Source organism: Dipodomys merriami, unplaced genomic scaffold (genome assembly GCF_024711535.1).
Source record: "Dipodomys merriami isolate MVZ:Mamm:240054 unplaced genomic scaffold, mDipMer1.0.p SCAF_27, whole genome shotgun sequence".
NCBI classification, from domain to species: Eukaryota; Metazoa; Chordata; class Mammalia; order Rodentia; family Heteromyidae; genus Dipodomys; species Dipodomys merriami.
This window is the reverse complement of record NW_027204159.1, coordinates 6605443-6620999: the sequence shown is the minus strand read 5'-3', so window position 1 is coordinate 6620999 and position 15557 is coordinate 6605443. Positions and strand designations below refer to the sequence as shown.

The window sequence follows — 15557 nt, the reverse complement described above, 5'->3', positions numbered from 1 at the left end:
TGGCTTAGTGATTGAGTGCTTGCCTAGCATGCATGAAGCCCTGGGTTTGTATCCTCAGTACCACATACGCAGAAAAAGCCAAAAGTGATGTTGTGGCTCAAGTGGCAGAGCACTAGCCTTGAGCAAAAAGCTCAGGGACACTGGGTGCCAGTGGCTCATGCCTGTAATCCTAGCTACTCTGAGGATCTGAGGGTTGTGGCTCAAAGCCAGCCCGAGCACGAAAGTCCATGAGACTTTTTTTTTTTTTGGGGGGGGGGTCCGGTCGTGGGGCCTTAACTCTGTGCCTGGGCGCTGTCCCTCAGCTCTTCAGCTCAAGACTAGCGCTCTACCACTTGAACCACAGCGCCACTTCCGGCTTTTTTTCTTTCTGTTTATGTGGTGCTGGGGAATCGAACCCAGGGCCTCATGCATGCAAGGCAAGCACTCTATCACTGAGCCACCTTCCCAGCCCCTCCATGAGACTCTTATCTCTAATAAACTACCAGAAAACCAGAAGTGGCTCTGTGGCTCAAAGTGGTAGAGCTCTAACCTTGAGCTGAAGAGCTGAGGGACAGTGCCCAGGCCCAGAGTTCAAAGCCCCATGACCGGGAAAAAAAAAAAAAAGATAAATAAGAAACTCTCCCCACTTGGAAACAGTAAAAAATCCAAGAAGAAGGGAGAAAGGGAGACAAAAGAGGGTAAAGGAGCCAGATGCTGGTGGTTCACACCTGTAATCCTAGCTAGCTGATCTGAAGATCACAGTTTGAAGCTAGTTCAGGCAGGAATGCCCATGAGACTCTTATCTACAATTAACTAACAAAAAAGCCAAAAGTAGAGCTGTAGCTCAACTGATAAAGTGCTTGCCTTGAGCAAAGAAGTTCAGGGAAAGCACTCAGGCCCTGAGTTCAAGCCCCAGGAATAGCACACACACACACACACAAAAAAGGGTAAAAGACAGTGAACAGGGATCAAAGTACATATGAAAATATCACAACAAACTGGGCGCTGGTGGCTCACACCTAGCTACTCAGAAGGCTGAGATCTGAGGATTGTGATTCAAAGCCTGGGCAGCAGAGTCCAAGAAACTCTTATTTAACCACCAGAAAACCAAAAGTGGCACTGTGGCTCAAGTACTCTCCTTGAGCTGAAGAGCTGAGGGACAGCATCCAGGCCCAGAGTTCAAGCCCCACATCCAAAAAAACTTTAAAAATCACAGCAAAACCCCTTATTTTATATAATTAATTATACCCTAAAAAACATCAAAAAGTACCCAGTAGAGCTGACTCACATTTGTAATCCTAGCTACTTGGGAGGCTGACATTTGAGGATCATAGTTCAAAGCCAGCCTGGCAGGAAAGTCCATTATACTCTTATTTCCAAATGACTACCAAAAAGCTAGAAGTAGAGCTGTGGCTCAAATGGTAAAGCATTAACCTTGAGTGAAAAGACTGTAGGACAGTGCCCAGGCCCTGAGTTCAAGCCCCAGGACCAACACACACACACACACACACACACACACACACACACACACACACACACACACACACACACACACACCCTTGTAGAGAGTTAGAGTTAGAAGTTGGGATAACACACACACACACACACACACACACACACACACACACACACACACACACACACACACACACACACACACACACACACACACACACACACACACACACACACACACACACACACACACCCTTGTAGAGAGTTAGAGTGAAGTTGGGATAACACACACACACACACACTCTACCCCTTGTAGAGAGTTAGAGTTAGAAGTTGGGATAATTCAGTACCCAGAAAATAGTCTGAATGTTTTTGTGGTGCTGAAGATGGAGCTCATACTAGGCACATATTAGCAGTGACAGAACCTTATATTGAGCACTGAAGCAAACATGAGTTAGGTAAGATCCAAATCCTTCTTATTGCTTGGAAATTCTGCTTCTGCCTCCAGAGTGCTGGGATTATAGGTATGGGCTACCTCACCTAACCCTTCAAAATACTAAATGAAGGCTAGAGAGCTATACACATTTCATTCTCAAGTAGCTCACTTAACTACTCTCTGATTTTTCTACTGGGTAAAATAGACCAATATTTTATCTTCAGATAACCTAGTTGGGAACAAGGAACTTGAAGGCAAAACAAAACAGAAATGTTTGCTACATCTCCTAAGTGTTTTATTTCTTTCTTTTCCAGGAAATATTCATATGTTCTCAAATGTGACAGATGACACTCACTATTACCGCCGGCGACACCGACATGAGAGGACACAGACACGAAAGGAAGAAGAAGAAGATAAACCTCAGGTACTTAGGGAAAGGAAGAGAGCTGCTCATAAAGTTTACCAAACTTTATGGAGTGTAATCTAGTTCTAGAAGTTAACCTTGAGCCACTGCTAAAATGTGTAGTAGGGAAGTAGAGGTGGCAGTTTGAAGGGCTGGGTAATCAGCCCAAATAGGCCAGAGTGGTAACTCAGGGCCACCACCCTCCATCTCCCCCCCCCCATCCATTGTTTTGTGGCTCTCCCAGGATCTTGGTTTCCCTCTGAAAGGAGTTTAAGGTAAGGGATCAAGAGAATCTCGTGAAGCCAGGTGCTGGTGGCTCATGCCTGTAATCCTAGCTACTCAGGAGGCTGAGATCTGAGGATCACAGTTCAAAGCCAGCCCGGGCAGGAGAGACTGTGAGACTCCTATCCGCAATAAAACCACCAGAAAACCGGAAGTGGCGCTGTAGCTCAAGTGGTAGAGCGCTCGCCTTGAGCTGAAGAGCTGAAGGACAGCGCCCAGGCCCAGAGTTCAAGACCCACGACCAACAAAAAAAAAAAAAAGAGAGAGTCTCATGAAGCTCAAGTGCAAGAACACAGCTGGAACCAGGAGCTGGGTACTGTTAGGCTCCTGGGTCTCTGCACTCACCATGACTCTTCAGAGCCAGCTTGTTTCCAGTTTTCCCATCACTCTGACTTTGTGTTGCTCTTTCTAAGCAGTCTGTCCTGTTCTCCTTCCCCTTGCAAATGACTAGTTCATAGTGCATGAGAACATGTGCCCTCCCTCCTCTCTCTCTTTCTTTCTCTCTTTCTTTCTTTCTTCTTTGTCTTTTCTTTTTTTAGTACTGGGGATCGAACCCAGGACATCACACTTGTTAGGCAAGCACCTTGCCACTGAGCTACATCCCAGCCCAATGTTTCCTTTCTTGAGGTGATAAACCTCAACCCCAAATTCTCAAGAGGAGAATGCAATGATCTCAGCTAGACTTTAGTTGTCCCTAGACCAATTAGCTAAAGTTTAGGCAAAAGAGCTACATAACTCCGTTGTGACTCTTAGAACCCCACCCCAGGAAAGTCCATGTCTGGGCACATTTATGTAGCGGCCTGCCTCATTGTCTTAGAAAAGTGGCTGCAGAATTATTGGGTGTCAGATTGTGAGTAAGCCCCCTTCCGCCTTAGCAGGAAGCATACAGGTTACTTGGTCATCCCAGAAAAATTATGGGCTTTGTGTAGATGCTTTTTTTCTCATCTGTGCATTGGCAATTTGTATTTTCTCTGGAGATCTTTTTCTTTCTTTCTTTCTTTCTTTCCTTTCTTTCTTTCTTTCTTTCTTTCTTTCTTTCTTTCTTTCTTTCTTTCTTTCTTTCTTTCTTTCTTTCTTTCTTTCTTTCTTTCTTTCTTTCTTTTCTTTCTTTCTTTCTTTTTTTTTTGGTCATCGTGGGGCTTGAACTCTGGGCCTGGGTGCTGTCCCTCAACTCTTCAGCTCAAGGCGAGTGCTCTACCACTTGAGCCACAGAGTCACGTCTGGTTTTCAGGTTGTTTATTGGAGATTAGAGTCCCAGGGATGGGCTGGGAAGATGGCTCAGTGGTAGAGCGCTTGCCTTGCATGCCTGAGGCCCTGGGTTCGATTCCTCAGCACCACATAAGCAAAAAGAAAAAAGCCGGAAGTGGCGCTATGGCTCAAGTGGTAGAGTGCTAGCCTTGAGCTGAAGAGCTGAGAGACAGCGCCCAGACCCAGAGTTCAGGCCCCACGACCGGACCCAAAAAAAAAAAAAGAGTCTCAGGGACTTTCCTGCCCAGGCTGGCTTTAAACCACAATTCTCAGATCTTAACCTCTTGAGTAGCATGAGCTACCAGTGCCCAACTTCTCTGGATTTCTTTGTATTTGTATTTTCAGTAAGCTTTATATTGATGAATAATGTTAATATCATACTTTTTCTCCTTTTTTAGACTACATATTCTGCATTTATTCAATTGCTTCCAGTTCTCGTGATTGTGATTATATCTGTCATTACTCAACTTCTGGCTGCTAATCCCCCATATAGTCTATTCTATAAATCGTAAGTCAAATATTTATACATTTTTTTTTATTTTTTCTTTTTTTGTAACAGGGTCTCACTTGCAGTTCTTGAACTCACTGTGTAGCCTTGGCCGGTCTCAAACTCAGGATGTCCCTGCCTTCACCTTCAAGTGCTAGGATTACAGGTGTTTGCCACCATGCCCAGCTTTTAAATCTTTCTTAATAATTTAGAAGATGGAAGAGTTGAAGGTTTTGTAGATATATTACTAGTATTTTATCTCATCTTTCAATGAAACACTGATTTTATGTTTAAAGAAACAGTTAACACTGATCAACAGTGCAGATCAAAAATACTTGTGTCTCCTGTGCTCCTCACATGGATTATTTTGTTCTACAGTGACATCATCTGGACAGCCCTGGAAAAGCAACAGCTAGTTTCTGAAGCATCAATAGAATAATTTGAGATTCAAAGTAAATTCTTCTCTCACCAGTAACAGAGTTAGAAAGGAGCCCACTGAACTTCAAATATGATTACTGAATCCTGTGGACCTCAGGTGTTAGAAATTTGGACCTAGGGATTATTTTCAAAAAATTGTGGGGAGAGGACATTTATTAACTATAAGGGTAGACATCAAACTATACTGTTATGTTTCTTGCTCTAACTGAAAACAGAAATTCATTGTAGCAATTATAAATGCATATAGGTCAATATAAAGCATGATAGAAATGTTTTTGGAGATAGGATTTCTCTATATAACCCAGGCCACCTTAACCTTTCAATCCTCCTGCCTTAGTCTCCTAAATTCTGGAATTACATGTGTGAACCACCATAGCTAGCTCTTGAATTCGTTCTTTCAGTTGTTTTTTCTTTTCTTTTTTCCTTTTTTTTTTTCCAGTTCTGGGGCTTGAACTCAGGGCCCAGGCACTGTCCCTGAGACTCTTTTGCTCAGAGCTAGCACTCTACCACTTGAGCCACAGCTCTACTTCTGGTTTTCTGGTGGGTTTATTCGAGATAAGAGTCTCACAGACTTTCCTGCTCGGGATGGTTTTGAACAGCGATACTCAGATCTCAGCCTCCTGAGTAGCTAGGATTATAGGATGAACCACTGGCACACAGTACTTCCAGCTTTTTCTGAGTCGTTTATTGGAGATAAGAGTCGCATAGACTTTTCTACATAGGATGGCTTCAATCCATGATCCTTAGATCTCAGCCTCCTGAGTAGCTAGGATTACAGGCGTGAGCCACCAGCACCTGGTTGAGCTTTTTGCTTTGTTTTTGTTTGTTTGAGACAGGATCTGATCTTGCCTTAAATTCCTGATCCCTCTGGCTGAGAAGGTGGCTCAGTGGTAGAGTGCTTGCCTTGCATGCATGAGGCCCTGGGTTCAATTCCTTAGCACCACATAAGCAGAAAAAGCCGAAGTAGTGCTGTAGCTCAAGTGGTAGAGCGCTAGCCTTGAGCTGAAGAGCTGAGGGACAGTGCCCAGGCCCAGAGTTCAGACCCCATAACTGGCAAAAACAAACAAACAAACATACAAAAAAAAAATTCCTGATCCCTCTGCCTCTACTTCCCAAGCACTTGTATTATAGGCACGTGCCACCCCAGACTCAAATTGTTTTTCGGCATTCAGCACTCTCTTCACATGAAAAGTCAGCTAAGACATAAAAATCCTTGAAGGAAATAACTATATATGCTGAAGTTGTATCTGCAGTATGAACCTGCTTATGTAATACATCAATAATGATGATTTTCTATTTACCACTTTGCTAGGGAATCGTAAGGGTTGGGTATATTAGCTAATGGAATCTCCTATGAAGTGATTACGAGCATGATCGCTAACAGCCTGAGCTAGAGTTAGAGTGCCTAATGTTACAAGCTCACCTGTGCCCCTCTCTCTTTGTTTCAGAACCCTAGGCTATACCATTTCTAGAGAAACTCAGAACCTGCAGGTGCCTTACTTTGTGGATAAAAATTTTGACAAGGCCTACAGAGGAGCTTCTCTTCATGACCTGGAGAAAACAATAGAGAAAGATTATATCGATTACATCCAGACGAGTTGTTGGAAGGAGAAACAGCAAAGTAAGATGCTATGGAAGCAGCTTTTGCTAATGGCTGTGACTGTCAGCATGTGGTGATTTCAGCTTCCTGATCCTCTCTCTGTGTCCGGGTTATATGTTTATCTGAACAGAGACACAGGACAGAGGCCCATTCAGGATACTACAAACAAAAGGGGGAAGTGTATTGACAAAATACATGTAGCAGGATTTGGAGAGCTGAGGAACCTAGAAAGCATTCATCATCCTTGTCTATTTGACTGTCTTTGGGTCTTATCTCTGACATACCCTCTTCTTTCTTTTCTTCCTTTGTCTCCCCAAATATTTCTTTTCCTTTTTTTTGCTATTCTTTTCTTTCCTTCTGTTTCTTTGTTTCTTTCTTTGTTTCTTTGTTTCTTTCTTTTTCTTTCTTTTTGTTTTAGAGATAGACTCTTACTATGTAGTCCAGACTGGAATTAAACTTGTGATATTCCTGCCTGAGTCTCTCAAAGTGCTGGGATTACAGATGTGTACCATCAAAACCTGGCAATACTTTCCCTTCCACAGCCCACGTAGTTGCTGCTCTTTTTATTGCTTTCCCAGTAGCCCTCAATCCTTATCACTGTCCCCTTTCTGTATCACAAGCTTCCTTATAAAGTTCTTAGTGCCCTCTAGTAGTTTGATCACAGTTTCCAGTTTCCACATCAGAAGGAAATCTGATTGAGCCAGCCTATCTTTTTGAGCCAAATCAAAAATTTAGAGGTTGCTCATACTGTCAGGTCTCCCCTACCCCGCTTTTGTAATCAGCTGTGGAGATAGAACAAAAGTGACCCTGGGTAGGATTTCTCTGAAGACTAGGAATAACAACGTCTGCCTCTTGACTTACAACTCCAGTTGTTCCTAGGGGATGCTGGCAGTGGCAGTTGCGCTGTCTTTCAGCCAGCAGCTTCACTTTTTATCCCACTTAAATTACATAGATACACACTGGGCTGGGAAAGTGGCTTTGCCACACTGCCATTTCTGCTTTTTCTGTTTATGTGGTACTAAGGAATTGAACCCAGGGCTTCATGCATGCAGGGCAAAGCGCTCCACCACTAAGTCACAGCCCATGTGGTTGTTGCTCTTTTTATTGCTTTCCCAGTAGTCCTCAATCCTTATCACTGTCCCCTTTGTGCATCACAAGCTTCCTTATAAAGTTCTTAGTGCCATCTAGTTTGATCAGTTTCCAGTTTCCATATCAGAAGGAAATCTGATTGAGCCAGCCTATCTTTTTGAGCCAAATCATTCACAAGTTTGAGGACAGCTAGGCTGCATAGTGAAACCCTGTCTTAAAAAAAAAAAAAAAAAAAAGGGTGGGGGGTTGGCTGGGAATGTGGCTTAGTGGTAGAGTGCTTGCCTAGCATGCATAAAGCAAGATCAACTCCTTACTACCACATAAACAGAAAAAGCAGAAATGGCACTGTGGCTCAAGTGCTAGCCTTGAGCACAGAGAGGCTCAGGAACAGAGTCCAGGCCTTTAGTCCAAGCCCCAGGACTGGCAAAGAAAGAAAAAAAAGGGGGGGAAGGAAGGAAGGAAGGGAGGAGGGAGGGAGGGAGGGAGGGAGAGAGAGAAGGAGGGAGGGAGGCACGAAGGACATAGGAGCAAGAGAAAAGCCTTAGGTTTAAAGGCTGAATATATTGCCTGTCATTTATGGTTCATATCTTGTAATCCTAGCTAGTCAGGAGGGTCAGATTGGAGGTTCTTAGTTCAAAGCCAGCCCGTAAACAATTAATTAATTAAGTTCGTTAATTGGATTAGCCACCTAAAAACCAAAAGTGAAGCTGTGGCTCAAAGTAGTAGTAGACCCCAGGGGGCTGGGAATATGGCTTATTGGTAGAGTGCTTGCCTAGCATGCATGAAGCCCCGGGTTTGATTCTTTAGTACCACATAAACAGAAAAAGCCAGAAGTAGCACTGTGGCTCAAGTGGTAGAGTTCTAGTTTTGAGCAAAAGAAGCTCAGGGACAGTACCCAGGATTGACCAAAAAAAAGGGGGTAAAGCACTAGCCTTGAGCAAAAGAACTCAGGGACAGTGTCCATCCCCTGAGTTTAAACCCTACAACCAAAAAAATAAAGAAGGCTGACTATGTATGGACCCAAATCAAGGAGAAAACCAGTGCCTATCCTACATATTTACCATTGTTCTAGGTAGGCATTAAGAGAGCTTTGAACTTACTGCTTTCTGCTAGAATTGGATGAAAATGTGCATTTCGCATTCTTCCCCCCCCCAACACGTTTTGTGACTTAAGATATAGAACTATGGGGGTTGGGAAGGTGGCTCAGTGGTAGAGCGCTTGCCTTGCATGCATGAGGTCCTGGGTTCGATTCCTCAGCACCACATAAGCAAAAAGAAAAAAGCTGGAAGTGGTGCTGTGGCTCAAGTGGTAGAGCGCTAGCCTTGAGCTGAAGAGCTGAGGGACAGCGCCCAGGCCCAGAGTTCAGACCCCATGACTGGACCCAAAAAAAAAAAAAAGATATAGAACTATGTAAACAGCTGATAGTAGGGACTGTACCAACCAAAGGTGGCTTACTTTGAGAGCGGAGGTGCTCTCCAAGTAGAAATAAAAATGCAGTGAATAAGTATAGTGTTGTGAGCTCCCTGGTTCCTAAGGGGGGTTGTCAGCACACACCCCTTCAGAATCTATTTCTGGATTTGACAATGGCTGTGCAGAGCTTCCACACTACCCAAGTGCCATTTGAGAACAGGCAGCATCTGCCCTCTGAATCCAGCAGCAAGCACAGCCAGCAAGGTTATATTTAGCTCTTAGAGCTTGTAAAAATAAACCTACTTGAGAACAAAGTTCACTCTTGGCAAAATACTGAATGGAAACTGTTTTTACCTAAGTTAGTCATTATCTTTTTCAATCTTTTGTTTACTTCTTTTCTCTGCTTTTCCTTAGAATGCTTAATCTGGGTGAGTGTGTATGAATATTGACACGAATTACCTAGTTTACTCCTTCACTGGTCTACATGCCACTGGGTGAGGCAGGACCAGCCTCCTGGCCCACACAGCTGAGCAGAGATCCTGGCCCTGACTGGTTGAGGAGCATGTCTTTTCATGCCCTTGCACAGGGTTGCTGAGTGGTAGAAGGCTAAGCTTTGGACTAGGGCAAGAATTAACTAATGTCTAGAGCAGTCATGTGGATTACAGATGATGGTGTGGGTATAATTCTTAGCATAGTATCTGACAGATCATAAGTGACTCATTCTTGGTGAAGTCCAGGCATTATGTGGCCTTAAGTTGTAGTCCAGAAGGTAGCCTTATCTCATGGGGTTGGATTATGGGGGTGTTGGGGTTTACCAGAACCTTCTAACTGTCAGGTTCCACTCTGGACACTCAGACTGAGTATTTGTGGGAGAGACTCTGGGACTTGCTTCTTTAGGCAATATGCCAATCAGTTTACCTTTAAGACTCAACACTCGGGCTGGGAAGTTGGCTTAGTGGTAGAGCGCTTGCCTTGCATGCATGAGGCCCTGGGTTCGATTCCTTAGCACCACATAAGCAGAAAAAAGCCGGAAGTGGTGCTGTGGCTGGAGTGGTAGGGTGCTAGTCTTGAGCTGAAGAGCTGAGGGACAGAGCCCAGGCCCAGAGTTCAGCCCTCACAACCAACAACAACAACAAAAAAAAAAGACAACACTCTGTCCATCTTATTACATTGGGCCTTTAGGGAAAAGGGACATTTTGTTTAGAAAAAAAAGAAAGTGTTCTCTTCATCCTGCCTTTTCCCAATTTTTTTTTCTAGTTACGTGAAAGTTACAGAAGATTAGTAGAACTTGTCAAAAGCAACATATTCTTGAGTTAATTTTTAGCTGTCACTGGCAGTTTGAGGAGAAGTTTGGGACTGGTTCTTGGAAACACTGACCTTGTACAAGGTCACTGCTCAGAAATGGGTCTCTAACTAGGTTTTGATATGGAAAACAATGTGATGTTTTGAGAAAAACACATAATGTGCAATGGTCTTTCATCTACTTGATATAGAGGTCTTCAAGACAGAAAATATTAAGAATTACTAGCCTTTAATATTCTCTAGAATGGGACTCCAGGGAATGAGACATTGAGAAAAGGCCAATAAACAAACAACCAAAAATGCCTAAGGAAACTGTTTTAACAAAAAACAAAACGGAAAAAAAAAAAACCCAAAGCTACAGATTATGCTCTATGCACTGGTGTTAACTGTGACTCGAAGGAAACAAAGGCATAGAGGTCTCTTGAATAGCATTCCCGAATGCCAAAAAAGCTTGAGAAGTAGACTTAGTGCTGAGTGCGGGACAGGACTCAGGAGCAGGGACCTTTTATTTGGGGGCAGCACATGATCCTTCATGCAGTTCTGTTACCTGCAAGATGACTATGCCAAGGCAGGCCATGGCTGCATCACAGGCACCCTGGCCATGGGTGAAAGCACATTGTTCTGCAGCCAGTGAGACCTGCTGCTTGCCAAGCCACTACTGGGCTAGCGCCCAGGCTCTGCAGTACATTGTACTCAGAGTGTTTTGATGCACATCCACCCTTCACCCTGGAGTCCTGCACTTTATTTGCACTCCTCCCCCCCCCCCGACTCCCCCTACCCCACCCTCCCACCCCCCCACCCCCCAGTCATGGGGCTTGAAGTCTGGGCCTGGGTGCTGTCCCTCAGCTCTTCAGCTCAAGGCTAGCACTCTACCACTTGAACCACAGCACCACTTCCGGCTTTTATCTTTTTGCTTATGTGGTGCTGAGGAATCGAACCCAGGGCCTCATGCATGAGAGGCAAGCACTTTACTGCTGAGCCACCTTCCCAGCCCCTTCATCTGCACTTTGAACCTAACAGTGTAAAAAAGAATCAAAGCCACGTAAGCAGAAAAATCCAGAAGTGGCACTGTGGCTCAAGTGCTGGAACACTAGCCTTGAGCTGAGGGACAGTGCCTAGGCCAACCGACCAAAAAAAAAAAAAAAAAAAAAAATCCCTCAAAGCCAAGCCACGTTTTGTGTGGATAAGAGACTTATTGAGAAATCAGTGCCCATTGTTCTTTCTGGCTAATGTTAATTCCTGTTGCCTGGCAGTTTGCTGATTAATCGAACAGGTGTGTCTCCTTCCACTAACAAAAAAATCTGTCAGCACGATGCTTGAAAACGCATAGGCATATTTGAAAGTGATTAAAATAGCGTTTTCACAAGTATGGTCTTTTAAACATTTTAGCCGCCTGCTTGCTGGAGGCTCTGGGAAGCTGCCTGGCTCATCTAAGCTCATCCTGTTATTTCACAACATGTCTCTCTGAAGGCGCTTTTCAGGCAGTCCTTCCTGAGAATGTCTGTGTAAAAGAATACAAAGTTGAGGTTGTCCAACCACTGTGGAGTCAGGAAATACGCAGAGATGACACTCTAGTTAAAAAATAGAATGACCTTCTCCACCATGAACAGAAAATGCAATTCACTTAGTCAAGGAGACAAAGGACACCGGATCCAGATGATTTCACTTTTAAAAGAACTCAGCTGCCTTGGCCTTTGAGTGGAGGACTTCGTATATGGTGGGGGAGTGAAGAAAGCTGCCAGCAGCCTGGCCTCCAGTGGCACTACCCCACCAGAGGTGGGCCCTGTGTCAGGAGTGAATTATGGTCCAGCAACGCTAGGGAAAGAATGAAGCAGCTGTCTTTGTTTCAGATGACAGGAATAGGCAGTTGGACTCTAGTCTCTCCAACTGCCTTGTGAATACCAGAGAGAGGAAGGCTGCAAAAAGTCTCCTCTTACTGCACACGTGCACATTTTCCTAAGTCTGATGCCAAATGATTTATTGATAAGAACTAAGTTCAGTGCTTTTCTAAGAGCACAGATAATGTAGGATTGCAGGATCACAGGTGTCTGTTAATCCTCAGCATCTGGTGTAGCACCTAATGTGCATTTCTTGAATAAAAAAGTGAATGCTGCATTAAAAAAGCATTCAAGTAAGCTGGGCACTAGTGGCTCATGTCTGTAATCCTAGCCTCTCTGGAGGCTGAGATCTGAGGATCGCAGTTCAAAGCCAGCCCAAGCAGAAAAGGCCCTGTGAGACTCGTATCTCCAATTAACACTCAAAAAAACAGAAATGAAGTTGTGTTTCAAAGTGGTAGAGCGCTAGCCTTGAGCAAAATAGCTCAGGGACAGTGCCCAGGCCCTGAGTTCAAGCCCCACAACTGGGGAGGGTGGGGGGAAGCAGCATTAAAGTAAAAGATATTTTGATTCCAGAAATGTGAAATGAGACAAGGAGCTCAACTCCCTTGATGAACTGGTTACCTCTTTTGTCTTTCAGAGTCGGAGTTGACAAATTTGGCAGGATTATACAGAGATGAACGGTTGAAACAGAAAGCAGAGTCGCTGAAACTTGAAAACTGTGAAAAACTTTCCAAACTTATTGGCCTCCACAGAGGTGGTTGAGAGGATGATGGTCCTACACAGGGTTTGGGGTTTTGTTACTCGTTACTACTTATGTTCCCAAGTCCATTTTATAATACAAAATTAGGAAATAATGAACATTTTACTATTTGTGAACTTCGGGCAGGGTTGAGGGGGCTTGAGCATGAGCCAGACTTGTCATCACAGAGTCTTTCCTGGGGAGTGGCTCCTGGGACAGAAACATTTCATTTAAGTTATATGAATGGCAAAGCATCCACTCAGCCTCCCTGCTTCATGCCTACCCTGCCTTTGTGAATATTGTTCAGGGCATCCCAGAACACGTCAACGATTCTCTTCCTTTTTCCCATCTTCAGTGATCTTAATACCCAGGCATTCCTGGGCTTTGCCAGAGCAGTTCCATATTATGTATAGCATCTGCCAAGAATCATCTCCCTACATAAAAGTCATTATCTCTCTTGAGAAATAGCCCTGGGAACTTAAGCTGTCAAGCCAATAGCTTTCTGTTATCCCAGCCTCCATTCACAGAATCCAGAAATTAAAATCAGTTGTGCTGTGAAACAGATAGGGGAAATTCAGCAGCAAGAAGCAGGGTCAAGGAGAAGATGAAATGGAAGACTTCATTTCAGCTCCTTAGTGTAGACCCCCTAAGACAACGTAGAACCAGAGAATGTTTTGTGTCATTTCCCCTTATTGTAATTGTTTAGTATTATCACCCCTGAATTGAGTTCCTCCATTCCACAGAGGTACAGTCATTAGATCCAAGAGGAGTCATACTCAGAAAATCAGGTTATGGCTCAAGCCTAGAGATGGAAGGCGAAGATTCTCCCTCTCTGGCTATGGGGTAAGGGTAGAGGTTAGTGTTGGGTTCTGCTGTCATTTTGTCTAACCCAGTGCTATACATAGTTTGTAGTGTAAGGTGATTTTTTTTTTTTTTTGGGTCCGGTCATGAGGCTTAAACTCTGGGCCTGGGCGCTGTCCCTCAGCTCTTCAGCTCAGGGCTAGCGCTCTACCACTTGAGCCACAGCGCCACTTCCAGCTTTTTTCTTTTTGCTTATGTGGTGCTGAGGAATTGAACCCAGGGCCTCAGGCTTGCAAGGCAAGCGCTCTACCACTGAGCCACCTTCCCAGCCCTGTAAGGTGATTTTTTATTCATCTTTTATTTGAGTGTGGCTGGTCCTGGGTTTTGTTGGTGGTGGTGGTGGTGGTGGGTTTTTGTAGGTCTTCAAGCTTGAATTCAGGGCCTGGGTGCTATCCCTGAGCTTTTACGCTCAAGGCTACCACTCAACCACTTTGAACCACAGTGCCCCTTCCAGGTTTTTGGTAGTTAATTGGAGATAAGAGTCTCACAGATTTTCCTACCTGGGCTGGCTTTGAACCTCCATCCTCAGATCTCAGCCTTATAGGTTCTTAGAATTACAGATGTGAGCTACCAGTGCCCAGGTTCCTGGGGCTTTTTGTTTGTTTTTGTTCAAGGTTAGTGTTCTACCACTTGAGTCACAGCTCCACTTTGGGCTTTTCTTTTTTCTTTTTCTTTTTGTGGGTTGTGGGGCTTGAACTCTGGCATGGGCACTGTCTCTCAGCTCTTCAGCTCAAGGCTAGCACTCTACCACTTGAGCCACAGTACCACTTCCGGTTTTCGGAGAGGTTTATTGGAGATAAGAGTCTCAGGGAATTTCCTGATGGGGCTGGCCTTGAACCATGATCCTCAGTTCTCAGTCTCCTGAATAGCTAGGATTAAAGGTGTGAGCCACCAGCACCCAGCAACTTCTGGCTTTTCTTTGGTGGTTAATTGGAGATGAAAGTCTCACAGACTTTCCTGCCTAGGCTGGCTTCAAACCATTATCTGCAGATCTCAGCCTCCTGAGTAGCTAGGATTGCAGGTGTAAGCTACCGGTTCCTAGCAATTTATTCAACTTTTATTGAGTGCCTACTATAAATTATAGCAAGGACCTCTGGTTTTTTTACTTAAGCTTCCACAGAGTTCTGTAGATTATTAATCTCTTTTTATGAGAGAGCACTGGCCTGGAGAGGATAATGGCTAACCTGTGAAAATATGAGAGATTGTCCTCATTTTTCAGGTGACTCTAGCCAGATTGGCCAAGCAGAATCTTGCCCCAGGATACCTCTGTCCTCCAAACCTTCCTGCCCCTGCATCTATCCTTCCCGTATCCAGGATGACCTCCCTTCTGGTCTTTAAAATGCAAGATAACAGGGCTGGGGGTTTAGCCCAGCGGAAGGGCGCCTGCCCAGTGCGCGCAAGGCCCTGAGTTCAGTCCTCAGCCCTGGAAAAAAAAAAAAAAAAAGACATAAAATTCAAGATAACTAGGACCTCCCAACATACATTGAGGTCCCTGGAAGGCAAAAAGTCAGCCTTTCCCACTAGTAACAAGGCAGGCATTGCCTGGGCTCTGAAGTTCCAGGCCTTACTGGGGAGGTGAGCCACTAGGATTAAGCTCTCCATAAGTCCCTGAATTGAAAGGACCACTAAGTGACTGTAGTGTACACTCTTCTTTCTATTCCTTCTTTGTTTTGAAAGAAAAGCTCCTGTTGGAAGGAAAGTCTACAGCACAATTGAGCTCCAAAGTACTTTCTCCATTCAGATCATCCATGTTGCATCAAGTTAGGACATGGATAAAGAAAGGAGGCTTTGATGGCTGGTAGAGACAAATACCAAGTTCTCTCTCCAGCCTTAACCACTGCTACGTAATGGGCCACAATGAAACTGATTTGACAGAGTAAAAGACCCTCCTCTAGATGCCCATGAATAGAATAGTCATGTTTTATTTCATGGTAGCAATCAATTATCTGTGATAATACTAATTAGAGGCAATACTAACGACATTAAATGT

At 44.3% G+C, this 15557-nt stretch overlaps 1 protein-coding gene across 4 annotated transcripts in view; it reads left to right on the top strand.

Moving 5' to 3' along the window:
* Dnajc18 (DnaJ heat shock protein family (Hsp40) member C18) overlaps positions 1 to 15021 on the top strand; it is a 38357-nt gene extending 23336 nt beyond the window's left edge. For all 4 annotated transcript variants that reach the window (XM_070036136.1, XM_070036135.1, XM_070036137.1 and 1 more), the window contains 4 exons: positions 2185 to 2294; positions 4202 to 4311; positions 6177 to 6349; positions 12605 to 15021. In XM_070036136.1, coding sequence (XP_069892237.1) covers positions 2185 to 2294; positions 4202 to 4311; positions 6177 to 6349; positions 12605 to 12729 — 518 coding nt within the window. In that variant the 3' untranslated portion in view covers positions 12730 to 15021. The remainder of the gene's footprint in view (positions 1 to 2184; positions 2295 to 4201; positions 4312 to 6176; positions 6350 to 12604) is intronic.
* The last annotated feature ends 536 nt before the right edge of the window (positions 15022 to 15557 follow it).